At 40.7% G+C, this 18,616-nt stretch overlaps 1 protein-coding gene across 1 annotated transcript in view; it reads right to left on the bottom strand.

Annotated features, from left to right (window-relative positions):
- Ythdf2 (YTH N6-methyladenosine RNA binding protein 2) overlaps positions 1–18,610 on the bottom strand; it is a 30,173-nt gene extending 11,563 nt beyond the window's left edge. Inside the window, exons 1-3 of the mRNA XM_010632136.3 lie at positions 18,370–18,610; positions 17,731–17,810; positions 11,057–12,640 (exon numbers count right to left, since the gene is read on the bottom strand). Of these exons, the coding sequence (XP_010630438.1) occupies positions 11,057–12,622 (1,566 nt within the window). The 5' untranslated portion in view covers positions 12,623–12,640; positions 17,731–17,810; positions 18,370–18,610. The remainder of the gene's footprint in view (positions 1–11,056; positions 12,641–17,730; positions 17,811–18,369) is intronic.
- Positions 18,611–18,616: the final 6 nt, after the last annotated feature.

An 18,616-nucleotide genomic window follows, 5' to 3' on the forward strand; every position in this document is an offset into this window, starting at 1 on the left:
TTTTTTTTTTTTTTTTTTTTGGTACCAGGGATCGAACTCTGGTCCCTACGTTTGCGAGGCAAGTGGTGGAACCACTGAGCTAAATCCCCAGACCCCATTTTGATTTTTATAATGAAAGATTAGAGCTGAATGCTTAAAGACTGGCCTCAAGTATCAATAAATAACACGATTAGCATTTTAAGTGATGTGAAAATGTCCAAAAACAAACAAACAAACAAAAATCAATATAGCCAGGTGTGGTGGTGCATGCCTGTAATCCCAGCACTTGGGGAGGCTGAGGCAGGAGGATCCCTGAGTTCAAGGACAGGCTGGGCTATGTAGCAAGTTCATGACCTGTGTGAACTACATAGTGAGACCCTATCTTAAAAAAAAAAAAAATCAATACATCTCCAAATCCTAAACCTAAACTGCTATTCCTCCTAAATTCTCTAATTAAAAAAAAAAAAAAAAAAAAAATCTACACTGGGCACTGTGGCTCACGGCTATAATCAGAACTACTCAGAGAGCTAGGACAGGAGGGATCACAAATTCAAGGCCATTTTAAGCAATCCTTTGAGAGCCTGTCATAAAATGAAAAACACGTATAATCTCAGCACTTGGGAAGCTGAGGCAGGAGGACTGCCATGAGTTTGAGGCCAGCCTGGGATACACAGTAAGACTCTGTCTCAAAAAGGCCAAAAAGAAAAAGAAAAAGGAAATGGACTGGGATGTAGCTGTGGTAGAGCACCAGGTTAATCCCTAGTACCACCAAAAAGCGAGCAAGTATATCTAAAATTTCTTCATTACCATTATCTTGGTTCAGGCCCTTCTGTCTCTTTCTTCCAGATTTGGTAAAGCATCTCATTTACTCTAAGCTATCTCCTACCTCTCACAGAGGTCAATTTCCTTAAATTGCTAACTTGAGTATTCACTTCCCTATCTGTAAATGTGATACTGCCTTGTACGGTTGGTATGGTAATTAAAGACAAAGACTATAAAAGTGCCTAGCAAGATACCTAACAAAGTCAGTTTTCAAACATCCCAGCCTTCAAAATTTCACTCCTAATTACTACTCTCCCTTATAACCAAATTAAAAAGTATGATAAAAAACCAAACCCTTCATATATAACCAACCTCTCCTGTCACTTACCATTCCATACCATACTGAACTTATTCCAAAAATGTGCCATACCATAACTATTCATAATCTTTCTGAGATGAGGGTCTCACTATGTGGCACATGCTCATCTTGACTTCATGGGCTCAAGTGGTCATCCCACCTTTGCCACACATGTAGCTGGACTATTTACCACTATACCCAGCTGAAGACTTTTTCTTTCTTTTTTCTTTTGGGTTTTTTTTTTTTTTTTTTTTTTACAGGGTCTCACTATGTATTTGAGACTGACCTAGAACTCACTATGTACCCCAGGCTGGTCTTGAACTCACAGCAATCCTCCTGCCTCAGCCTCCCAAGTGCTGGGATTATAGGCGTGCATCACCACGCCTGGCAGTTGAAGACTGTTTTTCAAACATGCTATCCCTCTTCTCAAGAATGCTCATCCCCCGCCCCTTTTTTTGGAGACAGGGTCTCAATTTGTAGTTCAGGCTGACCTCGAACTCATGGCACTCCTGCCTCAGCCTCCTGAGTGCTGGCATTTCAGGTGCGTACCACTCCACCTGGCTTCATCCGTATTTTTCTATCTGGCAAACTGTATCACATAGTGATCCATGGGCTTTGGGGTTAGAGAGACTCAGTGGGTCTTAAAATATAGTTCCAGTGTATTTTCACTTATCATTTAAGACAGAAGTGACATAGTGACATGTAAGAACTAGCCCATCAAGCTTTTGAGCAACTTTGTTAAAGGAGGATTTTTCAAATACTGAGAAAAAAAAAATCTTTTGCACTGCTGCTGATTGAATCCAGGGCCTACCTATTGAGCATCCAGGGCCTACCTATTGAGGTATATCTCCCCAACCCCTTTTATTTTTATTTTTTATTGTTTTTGAGACAGGATCTCAACATGTAGTTCAGTCTGGCCTTGAACTATGTAATCCAGGATGGCCTCAAACTTGAGGCAATCCTTCTGAGTGCTGGGATTACAGGCATGAGCCACCACACCCAGCTATATACTAATGCCACAGATATAAATAACCTCAAGAATAATAAATGTGCATATTTATTACCTTTTAATAATGGTAATTAAGTTTATATAAAATTTATATTATAAACTAGTTTCATAATGTAATCTTACACAGAAGGTACTTAAAATACCTTTTAATACAATGAACTTAACTGCAAGTTTATTTAATTCATTTAATTATGTTTACGAACCAGCTTGCTAAACTTCTTGAAAGCTGAACAGCTGGTCTAACAACCCCTCACTCTTGAACATTACTAGAGAAACTCAGGTTAAGATCCACACCCTCAGCCCCAAGATACCCTACACTTTAGCGTGTGCTATGCGCCAAGTACTCTACCATTTCACTGTTATTTGTCTATTATTATGTGTCTGTTTTTGTTTTTGAGACAGTCTTGCTATGTGCTTCAGGCTATGACCTCACTACGTAGCCCAGGCTGGCCCCAGCATCTCGAATACTGGGATTACAGGACAGTCTACTATTATCTATTTGATATGGGTCAAATGTTAACTCCACCCTAATACCGTAATTTCCCACTCTTCTCTAGAAAGCCTAAATGTCTTCATTTCTCCATTACAGCTTTTATTTAATATTTAATCCATTTTGTTGTCTTCACTGTGGCTGCTTCTAAGGCAATGATGGCACTTTTTATCTCTATCAACATTTGTTGATAAATACAAAGGGCATGGTTCAAACAGATCCAAATTTAATGTCATCTATTCTCATCTAGTCCTCCTATACGGAAGTTGCAGAAAAAGGTATTATATCCACAAAATAACAAAGATAATGAGTAATATAAACAGAACTTCCTCAACTCTTTTGTCAAGGAAGCTGGCTTTATCTGCAAACAGATAGAGACAACCTTAAGATTTACAAAAACGCTCAATTTGCCACCTTTATGAAACAGGATACCCACATAAATATGTATATTATGTATCAATTAAAATATATATATATACTGAGGCAGGAGGATCACCTCGAGTTCAAGGCTAGCTTGGGCTATATAGCAAGTTGAAAGCAAGCCTGTACTACAGAGCCAAGACTGTCTCAAAAAATAAATAAATAAAATAAACAAATATAAACGGCTGCAGTGGTGCACTGCTGTAACCCCAGCACTCTCTCTAGAGGTGAGGCAGAAGGTACACAAGTTCGAGCCTAGCAGGGGATATTTAACAGCTTTATCAAGGCCCCTGAAATTAAAGAGCTGGTGCATAATGCCTGCAGTCCCAGACCTTGGGAGGCTAAGGCAGGAGGATTGCTGCTGAGTTACCTAGTAAACTCAAGCCTGAACTACAATGAGACCCTGTCTTTTGGCGGGGGGGACCAGGGATTGAACTCGGGTCCTTGTGCTTGCGAGGTAGGCAGCAGCACCACTGAGCTAAATCCCAGGCCCCAAGACCCTGTCTTAAAAAAAGAGAGACCTGGGGATGTAACTCAGGGTGAAAAGCCAGTACCACTAAACACACACACACACACACACACACACACGCGCGCGCACGCAACTACATCCTCACATCCTCAGCCCTCTTTATTCTGAGCCAGGGTCTAATTCATCGAGGCTGGCTTTGAAATTGCTTATCTTTGCCACTCAGCTTTTGGAGTAGGTGGGATCACAGGCCTATGCCATTAAAACTAACCAACAGCATTTTTTTTTTCATTTCAACAGCATTATTTTTAAAGTTAAAAAACTCAAGTTACTGCCAACATTAACACTTTCATCTCTCTCCTTTCTCTCCATTAGCTTTCCAGTTATTCAGAAAAATTACTTATCTGCCTAACTGAATCTAACATTATGCTAGCAGGCTTCAACAGAATTATAGTCCTTAGTCCCCACTGCTAGAGTACTACACTTATTCTTCTTTGTAGTTAGAGGGCTAAAAATACTTTTTAAAAATCAACTAGGGCTGGCTGGACATGGTGGCTCATGCCTGTAATCCTAGCACTCAGGAGGCTGAGGCAGGAGGATTGCTGTGAGTTTGAGACCATAGTGAATTCCAGGTCAGTCTCAACTACATAGTGAGACCCTGTCTCAAAAAAAAAAAAAAAAAAAAAAAAGAAAAAAAAATCAACTAGGGCTGAGGATTTGGCTCAGTGTCACCATGCCTGCCTCATAAGCACAAGGCCCCGAGTTCAATCCATAGTACCAAAAAAAAAAAAATCTATTTTAGGGGCCAAGGATATAGCTGAGCAGAACAGCACCTGCCTGGCAAGGACAAGTCCCTGACCTCAACTTCTGGTACAAGAAAAATTTTTTAAATCAATTATTTTATTGTTTCTGAAAGATCATCACTAACAGAGAGTAACTCTCCCTTTCTGCCTAAGTATTCCAGAGTTGAGTCAAAACAGAAAGGTTATTTCTGTTGTTTTACCAGTGTCAAGGTTTGAATCTAGGGCCTTGCACATACTAGGCAAATATTCTAGCACTGAGTTACATCCTCAGCTTTTTAAAAATAAATTTATTATTCTGAAACAGGGTCTCATTAAAACTTGGGTCTCAGCTTTCCAGATAGGGAATATTTCAGGCATGACAAAAGTACACTATCAGGCCAGGAATGGTGGTGCATTCCTGTAATCCCAGCACTTAGGAGGCTGAGGCAAGAGGATTATTGTTAGTTGAGACCAGCCTGGACTACACAGTGAGTTCCAGATCAGTCTCAACTACACAGTGGAACCCTGACTCAAAACTGAAAAAAATAAAAAAGTACACTACCAGGTCTGACACAATAAAGTTTTTTGGAGGTCGGGAATTTAGCTCAGTGGTTCTGTCATCTGCCTCGAAAAGCGCAAGGATGAGTTTGATCCCTGGTACCACCCCCAAAAAAGAAAGTTTTTTTTTCAGCCAGACATAATGGCATATGCCTACACTAAGCCCAGCACTCTGGATCCTGAGACCGGAGAATCAAGCCTAGCCTGGGCAACTTAGGAAGAACTTCCTGTCTCAAAATTTTTTCAAAAAGCAGTAAATATAAGAGTTGGGAATATAGTTCAGTAGGAAAGTCCTGAGTTCAAAACCTCACTACAGGAAAAAAAAAAAAACCAAATAAAAAAAAGAGAACAAGAGATGTTTTTTTGTTTGTTTTGTTTTGTCTTGGTATGGGGGTATCAAACTCAGGTCCTGGAACTTGTGAGGCAGGTGGCAGAACCACTGAGCTAAATCCCCAGCCCCAAGATGTTGTTTTTTAATTGTCTATTGTCCTACTCTAGATAACAGCATCACACTAATTCCCAAAATAAAAACATTTTTAAAACCAGGTAAGATGGCACACACCTACAATCCCAGCTACATTCAAAGCTGAGGCAGAAGAACCACAAGCTCAAGGTCAGCCTGAAAAATTTAACAAGACCATCTCAAAAATAACTTTTTAAAAAGGTCTGAGGAGACAGGGATGGTGGGGTATGACTGCAATCACAGCGCTCTGGGGGGGCCAAGGCAGCCTAGGCAACATAGCAAGACCATGTCTCAAATTAAAAAATTAAACCAGGCGTGGTGGCACACACCTGTAATCCCAGCACTTGGGAGGTTGAGGCAGGAGGATCGCTCTGAGTTCAAGACTAGCCTGGGCTACACAGTGAGTTCCAGGTCAGGCTCAACTACATAGTGAGCCCCTGTCTCAAAAAACAAAAACAAAAAAATTTAAATTAAAAGCCTGGGGATGTAGTGCAAAGGTCCAGGGTTCAAATGCCAAGACCCACGTCCACCACACACACACACACACACACACACACACACACACACACACGCACACACACACACACACACAAAAGCTGGGGATTAGTGGTAGAGTGCCTAGCGTGAGTGAGGACATGGGTTCAAGCTGCAGAGTTGAAAAAAAATTTTTTAATGTAAAATTAAAGAGCACATATGCCAACACCTTCAAAAAAATATGGGCCCAGCTAAACACTAAAGGATAATGCAAATGAATTTTTACATAAAAGGATGTTCCTTATCTTATTTTAATTGGAAAAGGTTACAAAACAGCATAAAATATGAATGCTGGCATTCAACAATTAAGGACTGGTAAATTACAAAAAAATAATATGAAGCCACACTAGGGATTTAGCTCAGTGATTCCGCTGCCTGCCTCACAGGCACAAGGACCCCACTTCAATCCCCAGTACCAAAAATAACAACAACAATAATAATAATATAAGCCATCAAAAATGATGCCATATGGGCCAGGTATTTAGCTCAGTGTTGCTGCCTGCCTCACAAGTGCAAGGTTCTGAGTTTGATCCTCATACAAAAAAAAAAAAAAAAATGATGGTGGTGCCTGCAATCCTAGCACTAGGGAGGATAAGGCAGGAGGACCACAGTGAGTTCAAGGCCCACTTGGGATACACAGTGAATTCAAGGCTAGCGTGAAGTGCATAGCAAGACCCTGTCTCAAAAAAAAGAATATTTAACAATTAGGGAAAGATTCTAAATAAACACAGAAAGCAGATTACAGAATACTATAGTATACAAAAGTATCAAAAATGTCATTCAAGGCCCCATGTGGTGAATACCTATAATCCTAGTACTTGAGCTGAGGCAGGAGGATTGCCATGAGTTCGAGGCCAGCCAAGATTACATAGTGAGTTCAAGGCCAACCTGGATACAGAACAAGACACTGTCTCAAAAAAAAAAAAAAATCACTAAAATTTGTTGAAAATAGCAAGCCAGATAGATCCAATGCTTGAAGGTTCTATGATATGCAATTAGATCGCATGACAGGATAAATGAGTGAGAAAACTGGGCAAAAATGGTGTTGCCTTTGCTTCAGAGTGTTCTGACAAAACATAGACCCAATCATGAAACTTTAGAACAGCTGTGACATCATCTTCAGGATGTGGTATTTTCCTACTTATTTACTGAGTTACCAATACTATTTGCCATGAAGATTTTCTTACAATGCTGTGAAGGCAAAGGCCACATGCAAACTCCCCACCTAAGAATCTAATGCCTCAATGATGTGTGTGTCCTGTTCTCATGAAACTTGCTCTTGGAAACCTAATAAAGGCATCAGAACAGTTTTCAGTAAGTTACATAAGGTCGCTAAGGAAAACTGCAGCCAACAGAGGAGTAAGGCAATACTGACTGAGCTCAGAAACAATTATGGAGACCTTCCTGAAACCTAACAGCTCTTCTTACAGAAAGTAGACTAAAAACAATCTGACACAGCATACTAAAAAAAATTTTATCAGGTAGTTTGTTCACTACCCTAAGAATGAGGGTATTTATCAGGAGTGTATATGGAATGGTTTTGGAGAAATACAGTGGTTGTCATTTTTCAGCAGTGCTAGGTATCAAACCCAGGACCTGGCAAATGCTAAGCAAATGCTACCACTAAAGTACATCCACAGCCTTAATCATTAGTTATAACAACAATGACCTTAAACTGTTACTATTATTACTTATACTAGGAAAATATTAAAAGGTTGGTCAATTCCAATATGACTCATACCTACTTACAAAGTTCAATTATCTTTTATTTTTTATTTGTTTTAAAAGTTTAATTATCATTCACTGTGCTCTCTAGTGCATTTAATCGAAATACATCCTTGACTAAGCGTCAACATAGTGGCACATGCTAGAGGCTGAATCAGGAGAATCATCTCAAATTCGAGACCAGCCTTGGCTACAGGGGAGTTCAAGGGCAGCCTGAATTACATAACAAGACCCTGGCTCATGCAAAAAAAAAAAAATTAACACAGGAGCCAGGTATGGTGGTGCACACCATAATCCCAATACCCTGGGGAGGCTGACATAGGAAGATCAGAAATTCAAACCCAGTAGGCAACCTGAAAGACTTAGTGAGACCCCCATTATGGAAGGAAGCAGTAAGGGACACAGAGAGAGGCAGAAGAATAGAAGTAAAATAACAAATTTACTCATTGATAAGGGTCGACTGCATAAGCGGTGACTGGATCGACAATGCACTGGGTTACAACTCCTTTTGTAGGGTTTCACAGCCTTGACTTCACTTGGGTGGTTACATTTCATTCTCAGTTCAAATCACGGTCACAGGATAGTTAATCTTTTCAACCCAGCTGTAACAGTTCTTTGCAGTTGGGGAGTTTACCTTTAAGATTCGCCTAGTTATCTATTCTAGTCCATAGGAAGCGGGTATTCAGGGTCAGGGGAGCAAATGTTGTTAACAATGGGTTCTTTCAGCTAGACACTCTTACGATCATGTGGCTCCAGTCTCTTCAGAGCTCAAGGTCTTGGGCCGGGGATTTAGCTCAGTGGTTCCACCACTTGCCCTGCAAGCGCAAGGACCCGAGTTCGATCCCCAGTACCAAAAAAAAAAAAAAAAAACAATAAACAACTGAAAACAGAGCTCAAGGTCTTGATGTGCCCTGTTATCTCAGGGTAAGACCAAATGCCTCATTCAGCAATTAGTGCCTTTGGTGCCTATTAGTTCTGAGCAAAACAAACTGCTGTTAGAGACAGCAGAAGCCACTTTACACTGTTAACACTTTTTAGGTTTTTGCTATTTAAAGAAATTTTCCTTATCACCCCGATCTCAAGATTAAAAAATATGCCGGGCGTGGTGGCGCACACCTGTAATCCCAGCACTGGGAGGCTGAGGCAGAAGGATCACTGTGAGTTCGAGACCAGCTTGGGCTACATAGTGAGATCCAGGACAGTCTCAACTACGTGTAGTGAGACCCTGTCTCAAAAAAAAAAAAAAAAAAAAAAAAAGGACCAGGCTCTGGGGATTTAGCTCAGTGGTTCTGCCACCTGCCTTGCAAGCGCAAGGACCTGAGTTCGATCCCCAGTACCAAAAAAAAAAAAAATGTACCAAAATCCCAACAATGAATGTAACTGTACTGTATCCCTAAAATGTACCAATAAACTCAATTAAAGCTGAAAAAAACACATGTACCAACTCCCCACAATAAATCTAATCATGTACTGTAAATGTGTGCTAAAATAAAAGAATAAAAATCAAAATAATAATTAAAAAGTAAATGAAAAGAGCTGGAGATGCATGCAGTTCAGCAGTTCAGTATGAAGGCTCTGGGTTCTATCCCCAGTACCATACCAAAAAAAAAAAAAAAAAAAAAAAAAAAAAAAAAGTCAACATGGGCCTGAGAATGTAATATGTACCAGCCATGTGTCAGGCCCTAGGTTCATCCCAAGCACCACAAAAAATAAAAATCAATGTAAATTAATGTCTACTTCATTTTTTATTTTTGTTTTTATTTCTATTACTTCATTTTTAAACACTTTCCCCCATGGGTTCTAATACAGAGAAGTTTATCTTAACATCTGTACTGTGCATTCCTAAAAATCTCATTTTTGCCTTTCTAATTTTAATCACAAAATGTAGGACAGATTTTTGCAAAATGAAGTGGATTTGTAATGAGGTAGATGGTATTTGTGTTTCAAGTTTTAAGCTAGGTTAAGCCAAGCACCTAGAAGTCCCTCACACACATTCATAAATCTGCTATGCCACTATCTGATATTAAAGATCACAGCCTCCTTTCTTATTCTTATTCTCAGCAGCCTGAGAAGATGGTCAAAAGTCCTTCAGAGCTAGGTGTGGTAGTGCATGCCTGTAATCCCATCACTCAAGAGGCTGAGGTAGGAGGATCTTGCCAGTTCCAGACCAGTCTAGGGTACACAGAGAGTTTAAAGCCATAAGGGGGTGGGGGGGCCTTCCATCCTTCAAATACCTAGCAAAAGAATCAGTAAACAGGGCCAGGGGTTTAGCTCAATGGTTCCCGCCACCTGTCCCCAGTTCGATCCTCAGTACAAAAAAAAAAAAAAGTAAACATTACCTTTTTTGGAGACAGGGTCTCACTGTGTCATTTAGTCTACTCTTGAACTCACTATGCAGCCCAGACTGACCTCAAACTCACAGCTAACCTCTTTAGTGCTGGGATTACAGGTGTGTGCCATCACAACCAGCAAACATGATCATTTAATACAAGTTTTTGGCAAATTTTAAATCACACTGGTAAACTGGAGTAAAAGAAAAGCTTAAAAGGATTGTCAAAGCTGGGTGTGGTGGCACACACCTGTAATCCAAGCACTCTGGGAAGCTAGAAGGATCTCAAATTCACATCCAGCTTGGGCAATTTAGCCAGCCCGTTTTAAATAAATAAGTAAATAAACAAACAAACAAATAAATAAGGCTAACGACAGTGGCTCAGTTAAGGAGGGGAGGAGTGGGGGCTACCAAAAAACACTTTATCCTTTTGTTTGACTTTTCAATAATCTGGCACTCTATTCCCAATACTTTATCATCACTTACAAGTGCTACCTTCATTTCTCACTCATCTGTATGCACTTAAATGGAAGACAGCAACTATCCCTGCTTTAAACAACTATGCACTGGGCCAGGGGATTTAGCTCAGTGGCAACACACCTGCCTCGCAAGCACACAAGGTCCCAAACTGGATCCCCAGTACCATAAATAAATAAACAAACAAACAACTATGCGCTTACAAGCAGAAAAGACAAAATGGGCCTCCTCCCATTGCTCAAAGAAATTAGTTTTCCTAGAGGAATGAGTGCCCCAGATCCTAGACCATATACAAGACCCTTTAAGCATTCATGACAAATTTAATTTTATATTTCAGGCTAAACAGCTCAGGATTCTCTCAAACTATTAATCTACAGATCTTCAAAGAAAAATGTTCTTCTTGTTCATAATCATGAACAGTAAGCACTACCAAATCCTTCACAGCAATTCAACTATTTCATTTCTATCCATCCTCCTATGCACAAGATTCCAACCTGTGAGAGGGGAATCAAGTGACTCCTTAAGAATACATATTCATAGTGAGACCCTGCCTCAAAAAACCAAAAAAATAAAGACCAATTACATGTTGTCTATAAAGCCTTGGACTCTAAGTGACACAGAGCTCTTATTAACTATTCATTTTTATATTTCTATTTTTCTAATTCCTCTTTCTATAAAAGTTTTAAGAATGGGAAGCTGGTTACCTTTTTAACACTTTCTTCTTCCTCTTGGCGTTTCTCATAGTGTGAGAAGTCATCAAAAATGGAAGTGGTGTGCTTGTAGCTGGCTATGATTTTCAACACCTGCTTAGCTTTTTCCAGAGGCACTTCCTGAGTGTCCCTCGAGTTGGTCACTGGTTTATTCTCATTGTTCTCTAGGCGAATGTGTCGCAGCTGGCTATTGGGAACGTCCTTCACAAAAATCCATCTAACATCAAAACGACCCTTCCATTTGTCCTGGGACCAAACACCTGCACATGTGTTGTAGTCCACAGCAGATTTCATTTCTGCAACGCCACAGAAGTGTCCACTGCCGTTGACACTGAAAAGTAAGTAAACGGGGCCTTTCCCGTTCATGGAACGGTAAGCAGCATCCAGTCTCTTGTTACCATGCTCTGTGCTGCACCAGATATTATACTTAATGGAACGGTGGATATCGTCCTCAGAGTAGCTCTTGATGATGAAAACCCGGCCATGTTTCAGATTCCAGTCAAAATCCTTGGGGTTATAATTATTAATGGACCGTAGCTTCTCCAACACTGGGTGTGGCTCTGAAGGAGTAGATCCTGAACCAGCCTGGGACTGTCCTACTCCATTACCATCCACCCCATTATGACCGAACCCACTGCCACGGTTCCGAGGTGCTACCCAGCGGGTGGGCTGAGCTGCCTGTTGCTGAACTGAGAGCTGGGCAGGCTGTGGTGGAGGTGGAGGCAATGGCTGCGTCTGTTGCCCTACTGATGCCTGAGCCACTGGTGGGCTGTTGTTAACCTGCTGACCTACAGGCTGGGGAGACCCTTGGGTTGGCTGACCTATATTCTGAACCAAAGCCTGTGAAGGGGCTTTTGCCATTGGACCCTTGTTATCCCAAGTTCCAATATCCATGTTATGTTTTATTGGGGGCGGTGGAAGACTTGAACCTGCAATGCCATTCTTGGTCTTCAGCTTGGGTTGCTGTTTTGCAGGCTTGCTAGCAATATCAGCCCAAGATGCTGGTTTTGGAGGAGCAATGGTAGCTGGAGGCAAATTATTGGAAGCCACGATGTTGCTAGTAATGGACCCACTACCGACAGCAGAACCTACAACTTTTGGAACACTGCTTGCAACTTCTGTGCTACCCAGCTTCAGTGCTGCCATCCCTTGGTCTATAGTATTCATGCCAGGAGCCTTATTGAGGGTCTCATTGGCAAAAGCTGACTGTCCATCAATCATGGCTCCACCTAAGGAGCTAGGTGCATAAGCATAATTGCTACTATATCCAGAGCTCTGTGTGGACTGTCCCTGAGAACTGTTATTTCCCCACGCTGAGAAGTCAATCCCACTGGGAAAGAAATTAAAACCATGCTGACCCAGAAATGGAGTGCTACCTAGGGCTCCCGGTTGCCCAAACATTGCATCTGGTAGGAAGTGGGGCTCTCCGTTGCTCAGCTGTCCGTAAGAAGTTAGATAGGGCATGGCTGTGTCACCCCCAGTAGACCAAGCAGCTTCACCCAAAGAATAAGAAAAGCCAATGGAGGGGCTGTAGTAACTGGGTAAGTAGGAGTCTGACATGGCAGTATATGCATTATTCTGTGAAAGAAAGAAAAAAGGCAAATAAATCAAAACACAAACATTAACATCAGCATATTTCCTCCCCTAATAACCACACAATTCAACTATTTCAGTGATTACTACAAAAAAGGAAAGCACATTCAAATGATCAGTCTAAGCTGTTTTAGGCCAAGCCTGAGCAACTTGGTAGAAATCCTGTCTCAAAAGGGAAGGGTGAGTTGGGCATGGTGGTGCATGCCTGAAATACCAGTACTGGAGGCTGAAAGATCAACCTTAAATCCAGGTGAGCCTGGAACTACATAGTGAGACTCTGTCTCAAATTTAATAAAAAAAGGGCTGGGGATTTAGCTCAGTGGTTCCACCATCTGCTTTGCAAGCACAAGGTCCAGAGTTCAATCCCCGGTATTAAAAAAAAAAAAAAAAAAAAAGTGGGGGGGATGATAAAGTTCATTGTGAAGGCCCTGAGCTCAATCCTCAGTACTGGAGGAAAAAAATTATCATTCTTTTGGCATAATAATAAAAAAAGTTAAAAATATTTAAAGTTAAGCTAATATATGCAGCAAATATGGCACTTTAGTATTACAATTTAAAAAGGGAACATAACATCTTACCAACAGTCTGTCCTACTCTACTCCATGTTAAGTGTTGAGATGATGTTTCACACTGAATTTGGGCATGGTATACCCAACATTATTCCCAGCACTAGGGAGGCTGATACAGGAGGACAGAAAATTTGAGGCCACCCTGAGTTACAAAGCAAGTTCAAGGCTGACCACAGCTACATGATAAGAATTCTTGACTCAAAATAAAAAAAGTTCTTACCAAAACCAGGAAATAGGTTAAAAAAAAAAAAAAAAGAAAGAAATTTCAAAACTAGCTCAAATATCTGTGTAATCATTCCTCAATCTTAACAAAAATACAAGGTTCAGGCCAGGGATTTAGCTCAGCGGTTCAGTGGCCTGCCCTGCAAGCGCAAGGACCGGAGTTCAATCCCTGGTACCAAAAAAAAAAAAAAAAAAAAAAAAAAAAAAAAAGGCAAGGTTTATTATATAGTTTACGTTAGCTTCTAGTCAAACCATTTAAAAATGTTAAATGATAACACGAATTGTATCTTGAAATGAGATGCTCAATAGATTCCAGAGAATTTAAAATGAGAAACATCAGTGTCTGTTTTGCTTAACCTATAAAACTAATGACTATAAATTTAAATGCATCTAATTTTTCCATTCAAAATAGTACAGTGATGCCAGGTGGTGGCACATGCCTATAATCCTAACACTCTGGGAGGCTAAAGCAAGATCAACAAAGTTCAAGCTTTGGATGCTGGGGATTTAGCACAGTGACACTGTGTCTGCCCAGCAAGTGCAAAGTCCTGAGTTCAATTCCCAAAACCGGGATTAAAAAAAAATATGAAAGTTCAAGCCCAACCTGGGCAATTTAGCAACACTCCTTTTCAAAAGAGGGAGGGAGGGAGGGAGGGGAGAAAGAAGACAAGCGGGCAATTTACAATTTAAATATTTAGGATTTATTGAAATATTAATTTGTCCTGGCACGGTTATGCACACCTGAAATCCCAACACTTGGGAAGCTGAGGCAGGAAGATTGCCACAAGTTCGAAGCCAACTTGGGCTACACAGTGAGTTCAACATCAGTCTAAACTACATAGCAAGGGTACGGGTCCAGGGATAAGCGCAAGGACCAGAGAGCCTGATACCAAAACCAAAACCAACCAACCAACAAACAAAAAACAGCAAAAAAAAAAAAAACAAACCTACATAGCAAGACCATATCTCAAGGAAAAAAAAATCTTCACACCAAGATACAGATTATGTTGTGAAAACCTCAACAGCCCTTGACCTTAGTGCTGAAAACAATTTTTTTTAAGTCCTACAGCTCACATGATAATCTAAGTAAAAAACCAGACATATCTAAAATTGGTGTCTATAGCTATAGACCCAGCTCAACTCAAAATAGAGTTTGGTGATACATGCCTATAATCCTAGCACACTGGAAGACAGCGGCAAGAAGGATCCTAAGTTTGAGCCCAGCCTGGGCAACTTAGTGAGACCCTGTCTCAAAATAAAATAAAAAGGGCTCAAAATGTAGCTCAGGGCAAAGGTCCTGGGTTTAATCCCCAGTATAGGAGTGTAGAGGAAAGAAGCACAACATTTAATTCCAATAATTTTGGCAATAGTGATGCATTAAGACAGCTTTGGCTTCAATAGACATTAACTACCTTAGGCCCTATTCTATTACCAAGGCCAACAGTACTCTTCAGTTGCTAAAGTTTTTTTCAGTACCAGCGACTGAACTCAGGACCTTGCATGTGCAAGGCACGTGCAGCACCACTGAGCTAAATCCCAGGCCCTCTAAATTTTTTGATTTAACAGAATTTAATAAAATGGCTGTACTTTTCTTTACCACTTTAAATTTTTCCCTAAAAACTAAAGTTAAAGTTGGGCGTGGTGGCGCACACCTGAAATCCCAGCACTCAGGAGGCTGAGGCAGGAGGATCGCTGTGAGTTCGAAACCAGCCTGGGCTACATAGTGAGTTCCAGGTCAGTCTCAACTACAAGTGAGACCTTGTCTCAAAATAAAAAACAAACAAACAAAAAAGCTAAAGTTAAAGCCAGACACAGTGGTGCATATCTGTAATTCCAATACTCTGGAAGGCTGAGGCAGGAGGATTGAAGTCTGAGCCCAGCTTGGGGAAACTTAATGAGATCCTGTCTCCAAAAAACAAAACACACACAGACACACACACATACAGAGAAGAGGGGGGAGCAGGAGAGAGGGAAAAAGAGAGAAAATAAAAAGATATAGGGATGCAACTCAGGATGAAGAACCTAAAACTAAAATTAAGCTACTTATGGTAGCACACTCCTATAATCCCATCTTCTGGGTAAGCTGAGGCAGTTCACATCCAAGGTCAGCCTAGGCAGCTTTGCAAGACTGCCTCAAAATAAAAAAAAAAGAGCTAGGGATGGAGCTCAGTGTTCCTGAGTTCAAGCGCCTATACTGCCAAATAAAAGTATTCCATACATACCCTCTCTAATCTAAAAGTTCTCAAAGGTGGTGTTAAATTTTTACCACAGACATAAATCCATTAGAGTCAAAGGATTAAACTTGAAATATTATTCCAACATAGAGTAATAAAAATTTGGTTTAAAAGTACTAGAAGTGCCAGGGGAGGTGACACACTTCTATAAACCCAGCACTCACACTGAGGAGGCTGTGGCAGGAGGGTTCAAAACCAGCCTGGGCTACATAGTGAGTTCGAAGCCAGTCTGAACTACATAAGCGAGAATGTCTCAACCGCCCCCCCAAAAAAAACCCACACAAATAATCATATGTGAGTCTTGGATTCAATCCCCAACACTGCACACACACACACACAAAAAAAAGTACTGTACATGAATTACTCTTGATGACAAACTACAAAAAACAAAACTTCTCATGTTACCTTTCTCCAATCCAAGATTTACATTTTCCTCCAAATCTGTTTAAACAGACCGTTAAGATTTGGCTTGAGAAAGAAAAACCAAGTGCACTTAATATCACAGATCATGCCAAGATATAGCTGAATGCCTACACATGAACTGGCAGGTTCCCACATGCCCCTGAGCTCAAAAATCTGGATTACACAATGTTTTACAAGAACTCCCTAGAATTATGTTCCTAAATGCTCCTGTTCTCCCTGTTATAATGATTATGTAAGCAAACTACTTCAATAGCAGGAATCTATTAATAGTTTATTCCTCTACTTCCTTCTCTACTTTTCCTGATTAATTGGATGTCTTCTGTGAAAACTTTCCAGTCACTTAAGTGGTTTCTACACTTCCAATGCAGAAAATTTCATATTGGAAATTTGAAATTTTGCAAGAAGTAGGTCCAACTATGGGTATGCATTAATGTCAACTGCATTTGATATATATGATCATATTCATAATTTATGCAAATGATTCATGCTTTTGATCTTTTAATATCTCCTGAAAGAAATACTGTCAATTCTCTGGACCTATTAATTTAATGACTTTTACTAGCTGTAAGTTTGTGATTGTCACCCCTATGGGTAAAAAATAAATAAATAAATGGGTTTTTTTTTTGAAGTTTGTGATTATCTTTTAGGACTTGAAATAACACACAAAACTCAAATTAAACAAGTTTCTATAGTACAGATCATATTAAACAATACTGAAATCTACATGCAACCAATTTTAAACTTAAAAGGCATTATATGGCAAGTACTTCAAATACTTTTGAGGGGAGGGTGCTGGTATTGGGGTTGTAAATTGCACTCACCAACAGCTCCTCTACTGCTGTTACCCTTACCTCTACCTCAATAATTCTCAGTCTGATTTTAGTTTGTGCCAGACAGTACTTTTAACTCCACTTCATAAATCCTATAGTTCACTTTAGTAAGAAGCCAGAGATATACAAAGTTTATTTCTACAAATATTAAACACAGCTTAACTCAAAGCTGGGCGTGGTAGCACACGCTTGTAATTCCAGCACTCAGCGGGCTGAGGCAGGAGATTTATTTTCAAGAGTTAGAGGCCAGCCTGGGCTACAGGGAAGTTCAAGGAGAGCCTGAACTATAACAAGACTGTCTCAAAACAACAAAAACAAACAAACAAACAAACAAAAAGTCCTCTAAATATAGATCAAAATAGCAAATATTCAATTCCAAAATAATTCTGATAAACGAAGACCCCATTAATAGTGACCAAACAGAAAACAGCCAGTCTGTAGCACTGAACAAAGTTCACGTGATTTTATATTAAAATATATTCCATCACACTATTAATCCAATTTTCCTAATTTTTCTGAGACAAAAATTCAAAATATTTAATTCTGGAAAGTATTCTTAAATTGTGCCCTGCGATATTCTTGTTAAGGAAGGGCAATTATACTGCTATTACTGTTGGTACACAGTAAAATGTTATCAGTAGTAAGGTACATTGTGTTCATAACACTTGTAATAACTGTTTCATAATACTTTAAGAGGTACTAAGAAAGTGACCCCCCCAAAATAACAGATTTGATAGGGCAAAGACCACTAGTATACTACATCCTCTTATCAGATATGTAAATGACCAGCTACTCACGGGTCTTGCCTGTGGACTCAAGTAAGGTTCAAAATCATCATCGTTTAATCCATCCTTTTGATGTACGGATCCATTTTGTACTAAAGGAAAAATTTCAAATTAGCGGTATACCAACCCTAAATTCAGACAAATATAACCTAACCGAAGAAAAACCTTAGTGGTTCAGAAAGCACGTTAAGTATGAACTTCAAAAGGCTAAAGATGAAAGTGAAGGCTGGAGCAAGATTCATCCGTGAAAATGTTTCCCTCCACCCAGAGCAAGATGTTCTAAAAAGGTCATTTTATTGGCTCCTCTAGATTTCGATTCTCGCCCGCTACCCCTCCCCCATCGCATGAGTTACTTCCAGAAAGTGATCCACGAGGATGAAAAACAAAGGCCTTCTAAGACCTACAGGAAACTAAGGACCTGGGGCATTTCAAAACGGAATCCACCCCCACCCCTGATGAATTAGCCCTTGTTAGCTAAAAAGCTGTTCTCCAGCTGCAGGAACACACCGAAAGGGTCAAACACTCAAGCGGGAGGCACCTGCGAGCAGAGCTGCTCCCGAAAGGTCCCCTCCCCGGGGCGCTCCCCGCAGACCCCGCCCCCAGGTCCCCTCCCGGAGGGCCCGCGGACACCGGCGGAGCGGGGCGGCTCACCTTTGTTCCCTTGCCCTTTAGGTCTCTGCGGGCCAAGGCAGCGTCACCGAGCAGCAAGTTGTCCGGGAAGAAACGGAAAAGGAAAAAGACAAATGAAAGCAGGGCCCGAGAAGGAAATAAAGGAGCGGACCCGAGGGGAGGCGTCAGGAATGGTGGTGAGGGGGAGGCTGGAAAAGAGAGGCGGGGGGGAAAGCGCAAGGCCGGGGAGCCCGGGGAAAAAAAGCGGGGGACGCGCCAGCGGCGGCGA

Source organism: Fukomys damarensis, unplaced genomic scaffold (genome assembly GCF_012274545.1).
Source record: "Fukomys damarensis isolate Sample0158 unplaced genomic scaffold, DMR_v1.0_HiC HiC_scaffold_23, whole genome shotgun sequence".
Lineage (NCBI taxonomy): Eukaryota > Metazoa > Chordata > Mammalia > Rodentia > Bathyergidae > Fukomys > Fukomys damarensis.